The sequence below is a fragment of the Cibotium barometz genome, chromosome 21, assembly GCF_041138505.1.
Source record: "Cibotium barometz isolate CiBa-2024 chromosome 21, ASM4113850v1, whole genome shotgun sequence".
NCBI lineage: Eukaryota > Viridiplantae > Streptophyta > Polypodiopsida > Cyatheales > Cibotiaceae > Cibotium > Cibotium barometz.
In genome coordinates, this window is record NC_141066.1 from 32104665 (window position 1) to 32128735 (window position 24071).

Consider the following 24071-nt stretch of genomic DNA (forward strand, 5'->3'; position numbering starts at 1 on the left):
TTTTTCCCGTGCGAACACACTTATGTGTGTTGGGCACTTAGCCCTAGGTTTTATTGTACTTGTACTTGCACATCTTATTATTATCAAGTATACACTTTCCAGCACCTCACACACACACACACACACACACTCTCTCTCTCTCTCTCTCTCCTGTGTTTCTATCTCGGTGTGTGTGCATTAGGGTTATGCTGCAGGTATCCTCTCCGACCCAACAATTGGGTAATGTGAATATGATTGAAGCAATTGTGAAAGAGGAAGGTGAGGCTGATGACCTGAGGCTAATGTGGTTCAGTTGAGTAAAGTTTCTGATATATTGCCTATTGTGGATATCTGGGTTCATGGTAGGTGAGCAAGGGTTATATTGATGGGGGAGCCCAGGTGTGTGTCATTACTGAAGAGGCTATGTATGATCTTGGATTGGAGGTGACAGGGAAGTCTACTTTCAGTGTGAAGATGGCCAATAGTTCAAAGGTAAGTGTCTTGGTGTGGTCAAAGATTTGGAGCTGAATGTTCTTGCACAGAAAGTAGTGATTGATATGTATGTGATGCCAGCAGGGATTGGGGCATGCTGGCTGATTGCTATGAAGTCAAGACGACTAGTACACAGGTTGTATTGACTTGTTTGTTGACAGGCCTAAAGAGAAGTAGATAAGGTATGATTTGAAGACATGCAAGATTTTGAAGCTTGGAGAGGAGTTGGAAATGGATACAGGGGCTGATTCAATCTCTTTTGACAGCTATGATGCTTATTCTATAGGATCCTCAAATGAAGCTGATGATGATATAGAATTAGATCAAAGCTTGTTGGAGTTGGAGGTGGACATGTGTGGGGTGCATATAGGTGAGATTAAAGGGGATGGAATGGCTGGTCATATGGCTGAACAGGATCATGTTCAAGATGTACATACTACAGCCCAATGTACCAAAATCTGAATTGATGGAGATGCTTGCTAGTAACCTGACTAGTGAGTAACGAGAGCTGTATGAGACCTTATTTGACACGTATCCAAAGTTAATTGCCAAAGATTACGGTTAGATGAGGGGAACTTCAAGTGTGGTCCATGAGATAAAGCTGAAAGGTGTGAAGCCAGTGGCTCAAAAACTAAAGAGGTTAGGTGTTATTCAAAGATAGGTTTTGGAGATGGAAGTCACCAAATTGTTACAAGCTGGTTTTATATACTTGGCTGATGATGCAGAGTGGGTTTCTTTTGTAGTCATTGTACCTAAGAAGGACAATAAATGGAGGGTTTGTGTGGATTACAAACCTCTTAATGCAGCCACAAAGAGGCATCACTATCCTCTCCCATTTTAGGATGAGATATTAGACCAGGTTGCAAGGCATGAGAGAGATTCAGTTTGTGATGGATTTAATGGCTATTTTCAGATTAGGATAGCCCCATAAGACTAGAAGAAGACCACTTTTATCACTCCTTGGGAGGTGTTTTGTTTCAGGGTTATGCCCTTTGGGCTTCTTAATGCATATGCTAGTTTTCAAAGCTGGGTGGATAGGGTTCTTGACCCATATCTTGGCTCCTTTGTTAGAATTTTTATGGATGATTTTTGTGTTTATTGTGACAGATGGATCCATGTGGAGAGGCTAGACATGGTGTGTAAAAGACTTGATGAAGATGGAGCCCAACTCAATCTGGCTAAATGCAAACTAGCAAGGGCCATGGTAGTACTCTTGGGTCATGAAGTGAGTGAGAATGGCATAGCTCTAGATCTTGCAAAAGTGGGAAGTTTGCTGCAGACGGAAAGTCCAAGGTCAACCAAGCAGCTTGTAAGTTTTGTCCAAAAGCTAAGGTATTTGTCTAGGTCTTTTTGTATGCTTGCAGAGCATGTTTACTCTTTATAGAAAGCTAGTCAACAGGATCCTTTTATGTGGAGCCAAGTGGAGGAGAATGCCTTTGAGAACATCAAGGATATGCTTTCTACTCTTCCTATCAAGATTGGAGCTAGGTATTCTATTTGAGTCTCAGTGTTGAAAAGCATGTAGTAGTAGTGCTTATGCAAAAGGGTACAAAGCAGCCATACATGAGACCTGTCTACTACATTAGTAGGACAATGGGTGATATTGAGAGGTCAAAAAAAAAGTGTCAGCAAAGGGGGGGGTGGGATTTGTTTTTGTTGATGAGCAAGGGAAAGAGCTATGGTATGGATGTCAGGAGATAGAGGTAAAGAGCAACAATGAAGCTGAATATTTCAGCCTGTGCTTGGGTCTTGAAGAATGCAAAAGAAGAGAAGTGAAAAGGCTGGTCATCAAAGTTGATGCCATGCTCATCATAAGGCAAGTATAGGGCACTTGGAAGGTCAACAAAGATGAGATGAAAGGCTGGTTGTTAAAGGTAAGAAGGCTTCTTAACAATTTTCAAGCTTTCAAATATGGCATGTATCTAGGGATGACAACAAGAGAGCCCCATGAATTGGCAGAGCAAGTCTTTATCAAAGATGTGCATGTTGTAAAGGTCTAGGAGCCTTTGTATCAAGGTAGAGAGTTGCTTCATGAGGAAGAGCATGTTCTTCTTACAGGTTTTGCAAGAAAGAACCTGGATGCTTCAAAAAGGAAAGCAATTGGTATGTTCTCATTGGTGATAGATAGCCTTTATCACAAAGGGACTGATGGTGTTATACGAAGAGTATTATGTCATGATGAGATTCAGGATTGCTTAAAGGCTTGTCATGAGGAGGGATGTGGAGACCATTATGGAGTTAACATCACAAAAAGGAAGGTTTTGACAATCAAGCTTATGTGGCCAAGCATGAACCGGGATACTAACCATTGGTGCAGGAGTTGTCATGAGTGCCACGCATTCCAGAAAAGGGTGTTGATTCGAGGGCCTATGCATCATATCTTGAGTTATGGGGCTTTTGAAAAGTGGGGTATAGATGTTATAGGGCCTGTTCCAGGGACCAAAAACAAGAAGCACTATATTATCATTGCACTGGATTATCTGACTAGGTGGCTAGAAGCCAAGGGAACAAGTAGTGCTACAGCGAAACAGGTGTGTAAGTTCCTTTATGAAATGATTTGTTGTTGTTTTGGAGTCCCTTTAGGGCTGGTGTCTGATTAGGGAAGAGAGTTTAGGACTGATGTGATGAAGGATCTTGCCAAGATGTTGAACATAAAGTGTAGATTTACTACTCCTTATCATCCCCAATGCAATGGGCTTGTGGAGAGTTTTAATGGTGTCTTGTAGAAGCTGTTATTCAAACTTAAGGAAGAACATCCAAGGGATTGGGATATGTATTTGGACAGGGCTTTGTGGGCATACAGGGTGTCAGAAAAGAATGCTATAAGGTTCACTCCCAATCATTTGGTCTATGGTGATGAGTGTGTGTTGCCTATTAATATGATGCTCCCATCACTTGATTTTATCTTGCAGCATGATTTAGCATAGGAGGAACAAGAGAAGCAGAGACGGGCCAGCTTGCACTCTCTTCTTTTGGATAGGGATGAAGCCATCAAGTGGTATGGGAAAACTAGTCAGAAGACAATTGAAGCATTCAATGAGAAGTTGGGTAGCAAGGATTTGGAAAAAGGTACGCTGGTGTTGAGATACAACAGTGCTCTTGATACCACTTTCCAAACCAAATTTAGAGTGAAGTGGGAAGGTCCTTATATTGTGCATGAAATCTTTTCTAATGGAAGCTACCAGTTGAAAGCATTTTGATGGCAAGATGCATCCAAGTAGGGTCAATGGCTTGAGGTTGAAGCCATACCACATCAGAGTCATGTAGAGAAGGAGATAGGGTGAAACACTTGAAAGTATTTCACAATGAGATTACGGCAAACATGTGAGGTTTTTTGAGCCCAATGAAGTCATGACATACACAAATTTGAAGGAGGAAAAGGCAGGTTGTAGAATGATGAGATGTGCATATACCAATCTAAAGCGAAGTGTGTAGTCAACATAGTATGAAAGCAATATAATCAAGATAAATGGATAAATAGAAATGCCATATACCTGCTAAAAAGGGTAGTTGTGCATGAAGAAGTGAGGAGAAATCTAGGTCATGAAAAAGGAAAGTAGGCGAGGGTGGCAGTTTCGTTTTAGAAAGGAAGAGTAGTGTCTTCTTGTTGGGGAAAAAGGGGTTTATTGCAGAGGGATCTGCAGAATGCTGGCAAGGAGGGAGAAAAGAGAAGAACAAGGAGACACCCATTGAGAAGGGAAAGCAGTGTGAGTAATTGAGGGCAAGACCAGAGCAAAGGGAGTGCATGTGAGTCAGAGGATCAACTGAAGGCTGCAGAGGCAAGCCTAGGATCTTTGTTGTGCATGCGAGTCAAAGGATCAACTGAAGGCTGCAGAGGCAAGCCTAGGATCTCTGTTTGCATCTATGTTGGAACTTGATGCTACCCAAGGCTTTGCTCATTTGCAATTTCTGTTTGAAGAAGAAGATCTGCAGAGGTGGCTGCATAGTCCATCAAGCAGACTTGAAGCTCTGTAGGATCTCTCAGTTTTCATGTTTCTTTCTCTTGTTTGAGCCCAGGATCTCAAGGTTGTTGAGACTGGTTTGATTTTATCTATATGCAGTAGACAAACGTTTGGGGATTGAATCTTTTGTAAGTGGATGATAGAGTTATGTGTTATGGTGTTTTAGTTGTGATTGTGTTGTTTTGACTGAGATTGTTGAGCAAAATCAATTGTGAGTGAAGATTTGAAGACTACTGAGTCAGGGCTAACTCAGTCAGTGTCAGGTGTGAGAGTCAGCAGTGTCAAACAGGGTCAGTTAAGTGTAGGAGGAAGTCAGTTGAGGGTGTAGAAGGGTAGAAGTAGACCTTATGAATGAGAGGAAGCTAATTAGAGTCAGGTTTCACAGTCTAAGGTCTGTCAGGATCAGTCAGACAGCTTTGTGGGTTGAAGGAAATCTAGCAGAGTCAATTGGGGGACAACTGCTGTCAGATTAGGGATTGTAGTGATTAATCATTGTGGAGTCTAGAGTGTTTGGAGGTTAGTAAGTGTCAGAGGACAAGAGTGGAAAGATCTGAATTGACTGAGTCAGCTCAGTTAGAATTGGATCAGATAGGAGTCAGTTGACAGTCAGTAGAAAAGTATTGACATGTTTAGTAGGGTTCTGGACCAAGAGTTGGTGGTCTCGAAGGAAAATTTGTGAGTTTGAAGGACAAGAATCTGACAGAGGTCAGTAGTAGTTAGTTGAATGAAATGATAGTCAGCAGCAGATCAACTGAGAGTCAACTGGGGTCAGTTTAGGTCAGCGGATGATCAGAGGAAGCCAGCTGAGTTGTTAGGATTGAAGATTAGGGTTGCTGAGAGTCAGATCTGACCTAGGAGGACATTTTGGTGGGTCAGTTGATTCAGACTGAGAGGGTTCAGGTGTCCGACTGTATTAGCACAGGTTTGAAGAGTGCTGAGAATATAGTAATAGAAGGTGTACCTGAAGAGTTTGTGGAGATTAATACACAAGATAATCTTGTTTTTGACTTCTTAGAGGACATTTGTGAAGATATTGATATGTTGGATGCTTCTATGGACTCCTCTGATATGCTAGATCAGAATGTTTTGGGGCAAGGTGATTCTTTGGGATTTTATGAGCGCCAATTAATGCTTCATGTGCCATCGCCAATTATGGATGTTGTTTTGGACTCGCAGAGAAATCTACCAGGTGGTTTTTTGGATGATGTAATGCGCAACCTAATTTCTTCAATGATGTGGTTTGATGGAGAAAACCAAGTTGACATGCATGCTCTGGAGGATCTAGTGCACACGGCCAAGAATCTATTTGCAAGAAATGAAGTGTATGGGCCATTTGATCCAGGAGGGGTGGAGAATGTGGTACAATTGCAAGACTTGAACCCTTATTTTGTGTTTGATCCAAGTGGAGGGTCACTCTAAAGTAGCTGATGATATTGAAGCAGATGATGGTTGGAGTTGGAGCTAGTGTGTTTGAAGAAGCTTTTTGGTAGAATAAGTGGTTGATCATGAATGCTCTAACCAAGGGGGGTTGGGAAGACTATGATAGCTTTTTTGTGCCCAAGGGATATGCCCAATAGATTTGTCCACCCCAACCTGGCATTTTTTAACTCTCTCATATGGGGCCTTGCTGGCAGCACAAGGCACCCCATTGGTTGAGATTTCTCCCTTGCTTGGTCTGGAATCTCCCTTGTAATTTTTTTTCATACTTAATAGAAGTCTCTTTTCTGGAAAAAAAAGAGGGCACCCACCAGCTACAAATCAGCTGGAATAGCTCGATTTTGCAGCAAATCGCCCAGGAGCTTTGTTGTTTTCTAAAGATTAGGGCTAGGCGCACCTGTACACAGCTCCATTTCACTGATTTATCGCTGGATTCAAGCTAAATGGTGAGCTATAACAGAGATCAGTCTCTGTTGGGACCTCTGCTCAGTACAGAGAGTAGTGCAAGCAGTATACTGCACCAAATGAGTCGCTTTCTTGCTCAAAAGAAAAGCTGACTTACAGGCGCATTTCCCCAAAGTGGAATTTGATGGAAAAGCTGCTGTTTGAGGCTTGTCTTTAAGACTGTTCTGTGCTGCTCTGTCATGAGCACAGATTGCTTCTTTTAATCAGCTCCTTTGATCGCCATGCTTCCACCATTGACGTTGCCCATCAAGTCAAGGATGAAATCCTTTTCAAAGAGCTTTATTTGATCAAGAAAGCTTCCCAAATGATGCACTATACCCTCTGCTACCTTCTCTGCAACAGAAAGTGGTTTTCTGCAAGTAGCTCTTGGATTAGGATTAGAGTCTCTTACGCATTAATAATCTTGTCTATAAGCCCTCTCTCACCTCTCAAGTGTGAATGCCTAACAGGATTCTCTCTCAAGATTGAATCCTCTCTAATGAATTAATGCCTCAAAGAAATCCACTCAATGGCAAGGTTAATGATACCTTCTCTCTCTTCCTAATCCAAAAGGTTAATGCCAATGGTTAGCTCAAGCAACATCAATGTTTCTCTCTCTCAACTTAATGTCCTTGCCCCCCCATGGGGTTGGGCTATGCAGTTTCCAATAGCACTTATCCTATCTTAGCTTGGCTTTGAGGCTGTGCTTGCGGGCGACTGAGGACACGTAGCTTAAACAAGCTTATGAGCTAAGCTAGAGAGCTTGCCATAAGACCCAACATCTCACTCAAGCAACAAGATCAAAGAATGAGACAATGCAAGAGTATGTTCCACAAAGGACCACCACAATTGTATTCCACTAAGGACCATAGACCACCAAGGTTACAACAAGTTGTGTACACCCACTTTGGGTGAGATGAGTTATATAGGCTCTCTTTAAGAAGGCGCCCCTCTCCACTTGCATAGCCCATTGGCCATGTGCAAAGATGCCCCTCCACCCACTAGAGGAGGTGCCTTGAATGCTAGGGTAAACTTACATCAACTATGGTTTCCATAGTACCTTAGCCTAAAGACTAAATCATCTTAAATGAGGATATGTGACCTTAACCCACTAATGTAGATCACATTTCCAGTAGCACTTCCATTTGTGGGCGGGTCTACATATCCGATTGCAAAAGGATGTAATTGTGGGAAAAAAAAAGTGCAAAAAAATTTGAAGACAAACAACACAAAACAGTGAAAAGCCAACAAGGAAAGAGTACATTTTTTTATTTGCAGAAGCCACAAGAAGACACATGAGCATGTGAAGATTTGCATCACAAGCACGTACCATCCCTTGACTGGTCGCAACATAAAAATACCATCTATACCCATTGCACCATGGAAAATATTGCCACCTACATAAACATTGGATTCTTAGAGATGAAATTTTTGTGCTTCTTAAGAAACTTACAGACCATCCCCTGCCTGTATGGTGTGTGGAAGTTACTCTTTTTTCAAAAGCAATCAAAAGTCTGTAAAACCCCTAAGTGACCTGGTCCATATCCAATATTTTATAGCAAGCAAAACCAGTTTATTAAATACTAATACAAACCTGTGAGGCCAAACACTTCTTCGAGGTCTGGAGGGGCCAACATTTCGTAGTCGATTATTGAAGATGTGAAACCGGGCGCATACTCATTGATTAAACCAAAACAGTGGCTGGCAAAAGCATTCTGCAAAATATAAGAACGCAAAACCTTTCTTAATTATGGGACACAAAACCTACAAGTGGTCAGAAATATGTGCATAAAGCTAAGAGAGACATGGGTAATCATGATTGTACTTCTAGATGTATCATCATGGTCTCTGAGACCCTCCCAAGTGTTTTGTTATACTATTTTCTTTACTTCATCTCTTAGGGTTGCAGCATGGCCAGAGAAAATGCATAGATGGAGAGCCATAGAAAGAAAGAATGAAGAACGAAAGTTGTATTACCGTCTTCAAAAGGCCAAAATGACCTATGAGACCAAAAGGTTACATCATATCCATGAGGTACATCATCTTGGGTACAAAATAGTAATAAAGAAAGATAACCAAAATCTAGAACTATAAAATCTGATCTAGGTACATGAGCACAGAGCTCTCATATCACCCTAATACATCCCTCATGAGCTGATGTGACATGGTGCTCAAGGTGGTAAAACTGAGTTGGCAAAAGGTCTTGTGATGATGGCAGATGATGGCCCGGATCCTCCTGTGGTGGCGTGGCCGTGGGCGAGGGCCATGGGGTCTGGGGCGTTGAACTTTGCATAACTTAGTGGCTTTGTCGAGCGTCACACCTCTCCACCGAGCTCCTGCACTAGCTAGTGATCCAAGTATGATGGGTGGATCGGCCCTCGGAGTGCTGGTATGGAAGAAGTCGGTGAGAGCTGTCTGTGCTGGTCCTCGAGCAAGTACAACTGATCTGGATCTCGCTAAGGACTCCCTGTGTCTACGGACAGCTAAAAGAAAAAGTCTGAGGCATCTCTGATCCGGGAAGTCCATGATCCTGGAAAGTGGTATGAACCTAGCTTGGAAGAGGCAATGGAACCCCCCCGAATCTCATAGTATATAGGGCATTGGCATATGTAATGATCCTCTATCTCGGGCTCTGTGTGACAGAGCTGGCATATCCTGTCCTCTGGTGCGGCCGCCCTGGGCCCGCGCCCTGGGCCCGTATCTGGCAGTCTCCACTCTCAGCTGGTGGGACGAGGTGCGGATCTGGCCAATTGCACATCTCACCCCAAAAGATAGGTGTGTGTCCATGTAGCGTGGGCGGATGATAAAACCATCCTCTATCAGGCATAGGAGGTGATCTCTATAGAAGGCCATCTTCGTCCCCAGTGGACGACTAGGTGAACTCCATGTCCTCTGAGTATCCAGTCTGACAATGTCCTTCCTGATAACCTTGTTCATCTATGTGCGGCTGAGAGCAAATGACGGGGCCTCTCTGCTGTACTAAAACAAGGGGAGTGCCTCCATCTGCATACCGTGCATGCCAAACCAAGTGCCTACTTGTGCATACCAGCACTCTGTATCTCCCTGGAGTGTCAGCTGTCTTGAGAACTCCAGGGCTAGCCGGGGGTATCTATCTAGTGGAAGCTCCCATAGCCTGTGCCAGTATGTCACTATTTGGAATAGAGCCTCTATCACTATCGGTGCAGCCCCATCTTTGCCCGCACAATCTCATGTGGCACTGATGGCTTACTCCTAATCATGCACGAGATCATCGCCACTAGGGGCCTCTCCATCAGCTTCCATCCATCATATACCTCCTCTGTATCTGTCTCGGTCGGCTCTCTCCTTTGTCTCCTCATGTGGTATAAGCTGGGACCCCAAATGGGGGCACCATACAGTAGTGCAGGTGTAACTAGAGTATCAAATAGCCAAAGCTTCGTCCTCGGCTCCTGAAACTGTATCTGTGAGCATTTCCTCTTTGGCAAGCCAAGGGTTGCATATCCCCTCATCAATCTAGCTTTGGCCGCCTTCTGCATCGAGAACTGAGGTCCAGTGGAAGTGATCCCAAGGTATACATAGGAGGTAACATACTCCACAGGCTCTCCACTGTATGTAAACTGTACTGCGGATCTACTTATCCACTGTGAGGAGATGTTAAAGATCATGACCTTGGTCTTTCCAAGGTTCACAGTGAGGTCCCGGTCCTCGCAAAAGTCCCGTAATGCATCCAAATGCCTCTGTAGCCCCTTTGGTGAATCATAAATAAGAACAATATCATTTGCATACAAGAGGATCGGTATCAGGACTCCTGCTAAATGTGCTCCTAGTCCTCCCTGTCTGTCTATGTAATCCGAGATCTCGTCAATGTATAGACCAAATAGAGTAGGAGACAAGGGGCAGCCCTGCTTCACCCCGATAGTGCTATCTATGATCTCTGAGTCGCCTCCTGGAGCCCGTACTCTGCTTGCAACTGACTCATAGAGTGTAATGATCCCCCAAAGCATCTCTACTGGCACTCCCATATCCTGTAGTCTCCTCATCAGTCTAGCATGTGGGACGATATCAAAAGCTTTGCGGAAATCCACAAAGCAGCAGTAAATCCGATGCCCGTGAGCTCTCCCCTCCTTAATGATCCCCCGTAGTGTAAAGATATGATCTAGTGTGGTGTGCCCTCTCCTGAAGCCTGCCTCCCCCGTGCTTTGAGTCTCTACTCCTCGGACCATAGAGCAGGACTTAGAGGCAAAGCTTGCTGCTTTGACAGTATTCTTGGGGGGTTCAACCAAGGATATGTAAGTCAATCACGTGGGTTTACAATGAGGGGTTTAAAAGGTCAAAGATTTTGTAAACACTAACATAAATAATTCACATAAGTGGTGTTTTGATATGCTAAATTTCCACAACTTTGCATAGAGATGAGGGTCATTTTGAGGAGTCCCAATCTAGGGGTACGGGGGTTTATAAATACCCTTTAAAGACTTGTATTATCTAGGGTTTCGAAATAATGTAGCCCCCAAGACCATATCTTTACCCTAAGGAAAACAACACACTCCAAGTGTGGGAGAATCTATCGGTTTTTTGAGGCCTTGGATGCTATTTCTCTGTCAAAACGGTTTTGTGCACTTACAACTTTGTACAAACATGTGATGAATTGAGTTCTCATACTTAGTGAGACATTTGATGAGATGTTTTTTTTCCAGGAAAGAGACTTCTATTAAGTATGAAAAAAGCATAGAATAATCATGGCTATAAGCCGGAATAGAATAGAATCACCCCAATATGTAAGGTGATCTCAACTACTAAGGAGCATCATGATACTGATAGCACTGCCACCATATAGCCACAAACACCAAGAGCCATGAGTCACTGAGGAGAAGGATCAATGAACCTGTGCTTCCTTGAACGACCAACAATCCTCACTGGACTAAGCCTAGTATCTGGGATGATTCCCTCCATGCTACATCTCCTTAATGTCCCTCCAGGCATGATAGAATAGATGATGCAATTTGTAGCCTTCTAGCCTGGGAGAGCAATGACCTGCAATGGTATGCCTATCCTTGAAAAGACTCCCAGCCAACTTCGATGATGATCTCCATGAAAGGTCCCAGAGAGCCACTCATGCGGTATAGCTGCATCAATTTGATCAAGATGTATGTGAGAGCCCCTAAGATGCTGAATGGATGCAACTCTCCGATCCATCAGAAGACTCTTAAAGGTCTTCCAAGCAAGAACTGTGTATGCACATCTCTCCCATCCTGACCAATGCATGTAACGAGATGCACCAAGTGGCCGACCTGCCTCATCCCTAATGAACTCGTTCCACATAATAGGTTGTCGGTCAGCCTCATCCAAAGACCTAGGAAGCCTTTGCTGCAAGCATGGTCTCATGCTTCTCCATGCTTAGACAATGGCTACAATAAGAGGGGAAGATGGACCGTGTGCTGGGCAGCCAATCTCTCTCAACATGGGGTGTACATCCGGAAATCTGAGACAAGAAAAAATCCTTCCAAGGCTTAGTGCCTGGTAGGAAACCTCTGACCACAAGTTTGCAAAGCAACGCCCTGCACTGAACATCCGGATCAATAATATTTAACCCCCCTCTCGTCTTGACTGAATAACTGTAAGCCAAGCTACCCTGACACGTGTGTCTGAGGTGCCATCCAAACCCGATCAGAGAAAATTGCGGATCAACCTCTGCAATTGACCAAAGCACGCACTAGAGAAGCACCAACAAGAGGCAATAAACCAAGCTGAGGCAAGCAATACCTGATTAGCCACCAATGCTCTGGAGGCTAAATCTAATCTCCTGGAGCTCTAATGAAGAAGCTTCTTCTGGATACTCATAAGAATCAGGGCAAATTGCTGCGCAGGAGAAATATCAACCCCAACTGGGCATCCCAAATATCTAGCAGTGCATCCTCTACTGATCCAAGTAAAACCAAGCTCTGCACCCCAAGGAACTCTTCGCGAGTCGCTAATCCAAAAACCAACAGATTTGTGCCAATCAATGAGTGTCCCTACTGCCAAACAAAACTCTTCCAGTATCACCTGCAAGGAACATAAACATATGTGTGAGGCCTCCAAGAACATGGCTATGTCATCAGCTAACTCAAAGTCAACCAACTCTTCTTGACTACGAAGAGGCAACTTCAATCCAGAAATACCAGCGGTGGAGCAAAGGAAGATGCTCATGGCCTCTGCAACTATGATATATAATAATGGGGCTAAAGAGCAACCCTGCTCTACTGAGCGAGAAAAACCACTCTCCTCTATCACCGCAAGCGAGCACACTACTGCAGGCATCACGATACATGCATGAAACTCCCCTGATTCATCTCTGAGAGAAACCCATATCGCTAAGAGTACCCTCAAGGAAGTCCCAATCCACTCTATCATAGGCCTTCTCAAAATCCAAAAGCAGAATGGCTAAAGGCTGATTACTCGCTTTGGCCCATTCCACCAAAATGAGAAAATGTTATCAAAGATGCTCCTTCCGTGTAAGAATCCATTCTAAGTATCATGAATGACATCTTGCAAAATTGGTTATAATCTAATGTTCATTGCTTTAGTAAGAATCTTATATGGAGTCCCAAACAAGTAAGGTGATAGGTCTCCCCACTGACCGACCAAAGTATAATCCCCAGTCTTAGGGATAAGGAAGATAAGCCCCTCAGTGAGAGAAGGCATAGAAGCTGTGTGCCACATCTCCTGGAGAGCCGATGTGATCTCTTCCCCAATCTCATCCCAAAAAGTAATGAAAAAAACAGGAGAGAGGCCATCCTCCCCTGGACACTTACCATGAGGTAAGGCATGAAGAGCATGACTGAACTCCTGCATAGAAAAAGGGGCATCCACAATGGCACACATCTCCTCAGTGAGATCAAATGTGACAATGCATTCCAAATCTTCTTATGTGCCCTGTGTCTCAGCTCAGAATGAGGCTCAGTGCTAAGAAGCTGGCGATAGAAATCGGTGCTAATCTGTCTAACCATAAGAGGATTTGAATGAAGAGTGCCATGTGAATCCTGCAACTGTCTGACACTATCTCTGGCATGAAATGGACCGTGAGTAGCAAAGAAATGTTTATTGCATCTGCCACCCATCTGGGTCCAAAAGCATTCCTGGGCATGGTAGCAGTACTCCACACGCTGCTCAAGAGAGTGATGAAGCTTTGCCCTAATATTACATAAAGAATTTGCAACCCAGTGAGCATGAGGATGTTTCTCGTGCTCTTTCTGTAAGGCAGCCAATCTACGTCTAATGGCCCTTTCTAAATCCAAGGCCTCTTGCCTCTTAGAAAGGGCACATATGTGATAAAAGGCACTAATATCACACAAAGCAAAGACCAGGCTTTGCGAGGCCTGCGAGAAATCATGAGATCTCCAAATGTCAAACATCTGACGTGATAGTTCTGCATCTGAGAACAAATGATCACGGATGCGTGCATGGGGTGCCATGGTGACTCGGATCTCTAATGCATAAAACCACAAGGCAATGATCCGATTTTGAAGTGCCTGAAGCAATAAAAGTATGGCCCCCTTTGTCAAGCACCCTATCATCCACATAAAATCGGTCTCCTAAGACGCTCTCTCAAGACGATGCACCAAGCCCTCATGTCCACCTCTTTTATCCATTGTCATCTCAACCATGTTAAATTCCCCACCAATAATCCAATGGTCAACATGAGGCATCAACGCAGTGAGAGATTTCCAAAAGACAGTCGTCTCATCTCTATGGTTGGGAGCATAGAGGTTAAGAATACCAATGCGTGTAACACCCTGCATAAGAAGGATCCACTCCGCTCTCGTAGGCAAAATGACACCATGTCCAATGATGCAAGGCAAGACCAAAGCTGAAACAGAAATACAAACACCACCTTTGGTACCAATAGCTGGCAACCAAAAGGTGTCCCGAGAGAAGCTTGCCTGATCTTCCACACTGGCTAGCATCCAATTTATGCTCTTGCAAATGTAATACATCCATAGGTCCATCTGTAAAAACTGCACTATGAAGCTGAGATTTGACAATTCGTTTCCACTGACGCGAAAGAAAACACCCAAGACCTTGAATGTTCCTTGAGACAATCCTCATAAGGACTTAGAGTAGGAACAACCTGATCTTGTGGTCCACGAAGGACCCCCTTTAGAGACGGAGATACATCTCGCATAGGTAAGGGAGGGAAAGTCTGACAATGAAAACCTTACCTCTTGTTCCCACTGTGGGGAAAAGCTTGGGCTGGTCCTCAAAACTGGAGAGGTACCATGACAATGTGATTGCGCAACATCATCTTCGAGGATGTAATCCTCTTGTAACTGTAATGTAGCATCCTCCTGTGAGGGATCCAAATCCTGTGCCTGCAGAGCCTCATCCTCCAAACAAGGATCCACATCCTGTGAGGAAAGAGCTACATAAGGGTTGGGTGCTCCACTAGGGGTGCGGGTAAAGGGGCAGGTACGGGGGTCCGAGAGCACCTGCCATCTCTAACCACAACCCAATATTGTGTGGTCTGCTGGGGCATAGGGGCAACTAGAGTCTGGGCAATTGCAAAAGGCATTTGCTGGGTAGGACCACGCCGGCTCCTAGCATGGCCTCTCGATCTGGGACAATCTCTAGCAATGTGGCGCGACCAGTTTATGAGAGAGTGGGACATTGGTATCTTTTTCACATCCTCTCATTCGGGACCCTATTGGCAGCACAGGGCTCCTGATTGGTTGAGATCTCCACCAAGGTTGTTAGAGGCGTCAGAGGCGTCTGGTACGAGGCGGGTATGGTACGCGCCTCGAAAGACTCATATTTTTTAGAGACGTTAGAGGCGTGTTATATATATATATATATATAGTGAAAGTTGAGAGAGAGAGACAGAGAGAGAGACTAGAGTGTGTATGTATGAGCCTTGAGGGAGGGAGAGAGAGGGAGAGAGAGTGTGTGTGTGAAAGAAAGAAAGCTGTATTAAACGTCTGCAAAAGGCCAAAATGACCAAAATAGTCCATCCTCATCATTTGGATACATCATCAAGATTCAATGGTACAAAGTAAAATGAAATGAACCGGTAGAGTATAGAGAGAGCTCCAAAAGTTGGTATAAAAAACATCATCATCCTAGTGTGTTTGAAGTTTGAACTTTGAACATTGGGTCTTGAGAAAGGCTTAAGGGAGGGAGGGAGAGAATGAGGGAGAGAGTGTGTGTGAGAGGGGCTGGCCTTGGGCCCTTAAAGCCCCCGTCTAAAGACTCACACTAGCAAAAAAATAATAATAATAATATTTTTTTGTTTTTTTTTTGTTTTTTGTGTACGCCTCGATCAGGCAGTCGTACGCCTCGAACTGTTAGAGGCGCGCCTCGTAACAACTATGATCTCCACCTTGCTTGGTGTGAAATCTCCATTTTGTAAAATTTTTTCATACTTAATAGAAGTCTTCTTTCTGCAAACCAAAAAAAAAAAAAAAAGTTCTCAAGTATGTTGTCCCACAGTCAAATCTATTGAAGGGTGTAACAAGGTAAATGATTCAGGTGACAGGAAAGGAGGCCAACGCATCAGCACGGGTCTTAGCATGGTGTAATATAACTAAATTTTGTCAAGAAATTTGTAATGCCATCAGCCATATTATTGGTGCCGTATAGCAGAAAGATCACATTCAATCGCACAAGAAAGCATCGACCAGAGTTGAACCAATGCGGCTTTGACAAAATGCTGCTAACAAAGACTCATACATTGGAAACATGAAAGCATTTTTATACCATGCACGGTGTGTGATCAAAGTACATCAAATTCAAGCACCTATCAAGCAAGAGGCTAAGTAACCAAGGTTGTGCGCACACGCCTTGATGAAGCAAATCCTACAAGCATTAGGGATGACCTTCCTTCCGGAAAATGTAGTTAGGTATCTGCTGCATGCATGTGTCAAGTAGACACCGCATAGGGACAAGCTCTACCCCCTTGGGCTATGCCCATTTGGTGATGGAGGCTGGTGTCATAATGATGTTGAGGTCACTGGCGGAGCATGTGAACTGCAAGGGATTCTTTTCCATCAAAAGTATGAACTTTCCACTGCCCCATCTGAATCCACCCATAATAATCCCACAGCAGGTTTGGCCACCCATTTGAAAATTAAAGGACAAAAGCATAGAAGAAATGGGAATGATCCAAAGCAGGTTAGCCAGGCCAATCAGCACAGAAGAGGTCTTCTGGAACCTTTCATAAGCCTTCCGGTGATTGATCATAAACACTTCTGCAAGAGTACCTCTCAGTTTCACTGCCTGAACAGAAACATCCACAAAGGGCACCCACACAACCTAAGACTAGGCATTATCACATGAAAAGAGAACACAATTGCTCAAACAGGACAGAGAGAAAGCACAAACTTACCCTTATGGATATATCTTTCCAGGTTCCATTCTTCAGTTCATAGGGTGTGTATTGAACAAAGAGATTGATGACATGCTGGCCTGTATAAACAGTAGTACTTACTCATCGTAACACATGCAGGTCGCAATGCTTCCAGCAAAAAAACTAGCATCATGACGAGAGCAAGCTCCCCCATTATACCCATGAACTTGCCTGGAGGAGATAATGTTTTGTCGAGGGAAGATGGTATGGTCATTTCAATTAACGGTCTCTGCGATGGCAACCCATTCCATGCATCCTGACATGCTGCATCAATCTCATCCATGCTGTACATAAACAGAAACATAAACACAGATTTTTTATTTAAAAAAAAAAGTGGATGTAAAGAGCATTTGTACGGATCAATAAGAGACATTTATTTAAAATCAACTTCAAGAATGCCTAGTTTCTTGGAGAGCATTTACTATCCACACACGCTACCCTCTAAATAGAGCATGGGTGGGTTTGCTACTCATTCATGCTACATTTCAAAAACAGCGACAGCTCAAGCAAAATCTCTGAACTTTGTCATTGAGGACAATGACTGTAGAGAGATTGCTAATCACTCTAGTTAACATTATCTATATCTTTTTGTAAGGGGCTCATGCCATCTTTCTGTAATACAGCTTATATCTCTTGTGATATGGTGCTATGATATGTAAAGCGGCCTTATTTTGTGATTCCTGACACATGGGAGAGTCTGACTTTGTTGTAACACTAGAAAGGATCTAAGCTAGTAGCGAAAAACTAGTTTTCAATTTGGCCAGTGTAAGGTCCATGTATATAAGTCAATTTTGACATCAAGCAATACAAGCATCCGCATTGTGAATCAAGTCTTGTGAACTCTCTATTCTCTTGTCTCTCATCTTGTGTATTTGCTTGTGTACTTCATTCTAATCTCTTAACTTGCTAGTGTAGAAGGGTCAGTTGCCCGTTGCAATGGATTTGGTTATAATGTGGCTTATTCAATATGAAAGTAAGAGAAGGCTAATAAAGAGGTGTCTGTGACTTATCCCATAACCAAAGGGATTGTAAGTGCCTTGGTGCATTCGTAAAAAAAGGGGGTGCTCCTCACTCATGAAGGCAATGAATAGAATTCCTATTTCTTGTTTCATGATCTCTTTGCTAGGCATTCAGTTCAGCTACAGATCTAGCTGATTTTTGGTGATCTTGTTGAGGAGGGTTTGAGTTCATCACCCCCCTCATAGTAAGATGAAAAGTTTTGTCATTTCAAAGGTTTCGTTTCATTTCGTTTCTTTTGTTTTGGACAAAACACAAAGGTTTCGAAATGACACTTTTTATATACACACAACAATTTTATAACATAGCCAAATTTCAGAAATTGAGCATGAAAATGCCCAAATTTATGAGAGATTGGGAGACAACGTGATTAGAGACTAGTGGGTATGAAATTCATGATTTTGGGAGGGGTTTCACTCTAGGTTTTTTTGTATTTTCAAAATTTGGGCAAGAAAAGGAGAGGAGAGGGGGAAAGAAATACGTTGGAAGGGAAGAGGAGAAAAGGGAAGGAGGTGAGAACCTAGAAGGAGAGGAAGAGGAGGAGTGGAGGGAAAGAGGAGGAAAGAGAAAGAGGAAAGAGGAGGGGTGGACTGTGGAGGAGAAGAGAGAAAGAGAAGGAGGGAAGAGGAAGAGGAGGGAAGACGAGGAGTGGAGGAGAAGAAGAGGAGCGGAGGAGGAGAAGAGGAGGGAAGGTAACGGAGCAGCGGGCTGCAATAGGGAGCCGCTGGGGAGAAATGCGCGAAGTGAGAACGGCAGCAAACAGGCACACAAATGACACGCACACACGGCTAGAAATCGATTTTGCACCCCCCCCCCCCCCCCCCCCCCCCCAAAAAAAAAAAAAAAAAAAACTTGCGCCCATTTTTTGACCTTACTTGACATTTGGGCGAAATGCCATTTCGATGGACAGGTTTCGTATTGTGCCAAAAACATTTCGTGCCCTTTCAAGAGGGCAAAACACGTTTTCATGTAACTATGCTCCCCCTTCCCAAATCCCCATCTTGAGTTTTATTTCTTGTTATGTTTATACCCTAGATCTTTACCCTTCCCTTGCACACCTTGCTGCCCTTGGCTGCCCGTACTCACCCAACACCCTGGCTCTCTATTGCACCAAATCGCCCCCTAGCTTCCTTCATACAACAGCGCCTACCCCTTCTAATCTCTGTTTCCCTTTCTCCATAGCTCAGCGTGGGTGCAGGTTCAATAGCACCTTATGTGCTCTATGCACAAGAAGCCCTAACCTTGACTTGCCATGCTACTCCTCGTGTCTCTGTTGTTGACAAGGATGTGAAGGTCACTCCGGATGTATTGCTCGGCAAACTGTGAGTGACAGGCTCGCCTTCTTTTATGTACAAAGGCCGAGAGCATCTTATAGATGCAGACATATCGGGTGATACTATCCCCATTGTATCTCATGTACAAATTAATAAAGCAATGAAAAAGAGTGTTTCTTCATACTTGGTTTGGAAGATGCATTTTCCACTTGTGGGATTTGCATACAACACAGTGCATGCTTCTACAGAAAAGGCTCAATTGAAATCATGTATACGACAAAGTGGTATTGCCATCCATCCTTCGCACAAAGGATGAGATTTTTGCTGCCGACTTAATATGTCAAGGACCTAGATATTGCCTTTGCATAGGTGCGGACAACCATTGAGCATTCTCAAGAGAAGCATAAAAAGATTGCAAATAAACATCAAAGAAAACAATTAGATATTGTTGTAATTCAAGAAAGCCAGACTCAAGAAGAGGACTAGAAAAGAGAGAATGAGTCCTAAGCTCTTTACCAAGTACTATGGACCATTCAAAGTCATTGGGCAGATCAAGGAAGTGGCTTTTCGGTTGGCTTTGTTGAAACATTGGAAAATTCACAATGCATTCCATGTACGCCTCTTGCGCAAGTGTTTGGGATTGATTCCTCCAGAGCATATCGTGGAAGATCCACCGAAATTGGATAAGCTAGAAGAGGTGTTACAACATGAGTAAATTGTTTTTTACAAGAAGCCTAAGTATGTCGTAAACTTCAAAACGCTACCTTGTAAAGTTCAACAAGTATTCATCTATGAATGCAAAGTGGATGGATGAAGCTGTAGCGCATGGCACGCAAAGGGTCATGTGGACGTGCACCTCATGGCAACAGACTTGGATGGATATGAGAGGCTGGGGATTTCAATCTGCACCCGTATTCTTAGTATGGTATACCGGTTGGCCTGGGGACGTAATGTCTACACGCCCGGATTGACCACCTGTTACAAGCTAAATGAAAGGGAGATTGTCCAGCACATTCTTATCCATGACCTACTTGCATGACTAGAATTGTTTTTGCATGAACTATTTTACTGCCTCCAAGATCTTGTGATTAGTTTACGGGTAGGGAGATGCCCCCTCGTGAACCGTGCGTGACTTTGTATTCTGAACTCGCTTTTGGATTATAGACAGGTGGTAGTTGTGACTCTATATTCTTTGTTTAAGCTTACTAGAGTTATAGTTCACTTTGTTGCTTTGGAGGTCCACACTTCATTAAAGTACGGCCAGTCAACTTATAAGTAAGTTTGCGCATCCACACTTCATTAATGAGTGGGGGGACAAATTTTGGGTCATTTATCCCTTCCGGTCAGCGAAGCTATTGACCAAGCACCCTCTCCATCCATGGACAGGTGTGGCCTCTGCTGAGCTGGTTTAATGGCCATCCATAAAACATATGGAAAGCTTATCCCTCTCTATCTCCTCCCTCTTGAATCCAACTTCAAGAGAGCTGAATTTGAAGATTTTATTCATAAAAACAGTCCATACTCTCTCTTGCTTGTTCTTTGGAGGTTCTCTTACATGGTGGAGCTTGTACATGGTCTCATCACAAGTTTCTAGCCCCGGATTGACCTAATCTTCTACTCTCTCATGGATTTCTACATGATGGCATGGGTTTTGAGCAATTTTGTCCTTGACAAATCTTCCAAAAGCTGAAAGCCTAACTCTGCAAAACCCTAATTTTGCAAAAACCTTAATTCATTTGAAACCCTAATTTCAGCCCAGAGTGCTACGAAGAATTCTTTCATGGTTACTTCAACCTAAAGCTGGAAGGTATCTAAATGGAAATTGATTCTCAAGTAAGAGTTTCATGTGTTCTCTAAACCTATTCTACATCCGTGTCTCCTATGTCTAAGCTTGGCACATACTTGGATGTGTATGGATGCTAGCAAAGCATAGCTTCTTGTGGCAAGATACAATGGAGTGGGGAGTGAGGTCCTTCATGAGAGATTGACGCTATGGATTCAACCTCTACTACAACACAACATATTTGAAATTGTTTTCATATACATGAGTGTCGTTGTTGGAAACCCTACAAGCATTGCCCATGGAACTTGTATGTAAAATTCCTTGATAATGCCAATTCATTTTGTTTACGAGCATTAACAATTTAAGTGTGTATCAAGATTGTGCTCAACCCCAACTCGGGAAATTACATCCTCCCTCTATCGTAAGACCCTCTACATCCCTATGTCCCTAGGGCCTAGCTCTTGCATCCAAATGGGACCTCCAAAGTCCAGTAAGTGAACCTAATGGGTCTCCGTCCTTGCATTGAAGTCCCGTAGTAGAAGGATGTCACCCAATCTGGAGTATTCCATGATGTCCTCATAGAGGCAAATACCGGGCTGGGCATGTGTGGATGTCTCTAGTGGAAAGTAACAAGCTGCAATATGAATAAGCCTATCCCATGGGAGATGCAATCTCATCCACATGTATCGGGCCTCCTCATCCTTCCCGACAACAGTCAGGATCCTGGCCTGAAAAGGGCAGCAATGCCTCCTCATTCCGACACTGCTCCATATGCTCAGGCAGTGTTTTGCTTTGCAAACTTAAATTGGGAAGACTTGAAAGACATTCTTGGGTGCCTGCATAACAGGCTGCACATCCAGGCTGCTCTATGGGTTCGAGTCCCTGCATGTGTGCAAGCCTCATTCCCAAAATCAGCTCGTTATCTGCGGTGATATACACTATTCATTTCAGTAAAGTGGCCACTCTCGAGGCCATCAAGAAAAGAAAATGAAGGTGTCAGGTCAGTTAGGAAGTACATTCATAACATTTCAGCATACATCATCCATATTATCGTAGGATCTTGCGTGTACAATGTAATAATAGACATCGAGAGCTCAAATGTCTGTGGCAGAGTAGAGCACCTAGATGTCCACCTCCCATGCATAGTTGTTAAGAGGCGCGCCTCAAACCGTTAAGAGGTGTTCGAGGCGTCCATAGTCAGTTTTTTTTTTGCCAGTTTCTACCTGTTTGATCTGCCCGTTTCTGCCCGTTTCTGCCTCTAGATGACTTTATGGGCCCAACTCCCCATCTCACATCATATATGACACACACTCTTACTCTCTTCTCTCTCTCTCTCTCTCATGCACACCCTCTCCCACAGGCCACACTTGTCACTCTCTTGAGAGTCTCTCTCACACACTTTTTTTTTTTTTTTTTTTGTAAAGCTTCATGTCATTAATTACAGGTGGGAAACCTCAAAACGAGGAAAACCCACCAAAAAGACCATATACAAGGGAGACTACTAGAGTGTTCACTATGTTCAGTGTGAACATAGTTAAACATCTAAAAACAATCTGTAAAAAGAGCATACAAAGATGAGTCAATCTCATGAAGAGAGAGACACTCATATAAAGATTGCCGAAGAGAGGAACGGAAGAATGAGTAAGCATCCAAATGAGGCCCAGCAAAAACTATCCTGTTGCGAGACTGCCAGGTAGTCCATAAAGCCCAGTAGCGAACCCAATCAAAGAAGACTTTATAGGATCTAAGGGGTGAAGGGAGAAGACCGAAGATCCAAAAGTATTTCCCAAAGGGTGCCTGTCGGAAGTGGGCTCTCAAACGTGCAGCAATCCGATCCAATAAAGTCCTAGTCAGAAGACAACTCCACAAAAGATGAAAGACTGTCTCTTGAGAAGCACCACAACTATGACAAGTTGAAGGTGCCAAAAGTCGCCCAGCCAAGAAAAGGCCGACTGGCAAGACTCCAATCAAGCATCTCCATAAAAAAAGTCTACTTTTCAAAGGAAGACTGCATTTCCAAAGAGAATGAAGCCGCTGTTTCCACCAAGCCTGACTTTTATGAAGATGCCAAATCTGATTCGCATGTTCTTGAACCCAAGAGGCAGGCAACAAGAGATGATATATCGAATGAACCGAAAGTTTAGCCATTGATAAAGGGCCTCGTACAGGTTGTTCTCTTCTAAGGCTCCAATCAACCAAACGATCAGAACGATCCAAATCTGCAATTGGTTCAAAAGGAGCAAGAAGCTCTCGAATAAGCTGCCAGATTGATCTATAATGCATCCCCAGACCAAATTTTCTGGCGGCAACCACAAAAGAAAGCACATGGCCACCAGCATCCAAAACATCATCAATAAGATAAACTCCTTTCTTTGAAAGGAAATATGCCTTCCTAGGCTCACGTAGAGCCAAGGGTACATCAAAAGCCTTTGACCAATGAATACTCTCAAGGCGAAGCGAAGAAGATTGCGCATTAAGCCTCGGATTCCAAAAAAGATATTGCGTAACCTGTTTCCAGGCAAAAATTAACTTAGATGAAAGAGGGCAGCCGACAATTTTTCCATCGAAATGGCTGAAAATTGCATCCCAATACGTAAGAGTCCACATTCCAAAAGCAGGTGAAGACATAGACATACACATATGACCCAACATAATAGCCCATGGCTAGCGCTGTTGTACAAATTCCAACAGCAAAGTGGATTTACGAGCAAGCACATGAAAATGAATATTCAATATGTTCAAGCCACCATGTATCTTTGGAGAACACATCTTTGGCATTGACAAAAGACGAAGACCCTTTTTACGATGTTGAGTTTTCCACACAATTGCCATTGCCAGAGACATAAACCGATCTATATCAGCTTTCCTCCACATAATCAATGGAAGAAAGAACTGTATGTAAGCCATTACAATAGCCTGCACTATCTTGAGACGTACATGAAGAGGCCAAGTGGAAAGCTGCCAATAATCAATTTTGCGATTCAATTTTAGCATAACCCATTGAATCATTTGTGAAGATGACAGCTGCCAACCCAAAGGGTAACCCAAATGATGAACGATATGTCCACCAGGAGGTATTCCACCGGGCCACAATACATGATGCCATTGCTGTACGTTAAGCGCAAGCAAGGTAGACTTACGGAAATTCACTTTCAAACCAGCAGCCAGACCAAAAAGTTTCAAAGCCTCCATTAATCTCTGAAGATCTTGTTGCGTATTCTTGGGCATAAAAAAAGAATCATCAGCATAAGCCTGAGCCAGGAAAGTATGCCCAGCAGGAAGCTGTAAGCCATGCAATTCATCAGTAGCTTGCAAAAAATCCA

At 43.5% G+C, this 24071-nt stretch overlaps 1 protein-coding gene across 4 annotated transcripts in view; it reads right to left on the minus strand.

The window, feature by feature from the left end:
* Window positions 1-24071, minus strand: part of LOC147627088 (FAD/NAD(P)-binding oxidoreductase family protein) — a 202874-nt gene that overhangs the window by 14216 nt on the left and 164587 nt on the right. For all 4 annotated transcript variants that reach the window (XM_086815656.1, XM_086815657.1, XM_086815655.1 and 1 more), the window contains 4 exons: window positions 16846-16958; window positions 16654-16733; window positions 7909-8029; window positions 7645-7711 (listed from right to left, as the gene is read on the minus strand). In XM_086815656.1, coding sequence (XP_086671782.1) covers window positions 7645-7711; window positions 7909-8029; window positions 16654-16733; window positions 16846-16958 — 381 coding nt within the window. The remainder of the gene's footprint in view (window positions 1-7644; window positions 7712-7908; window positions 8030-16653; window positions 16734-16845; window positions 16959-24071) is intronic.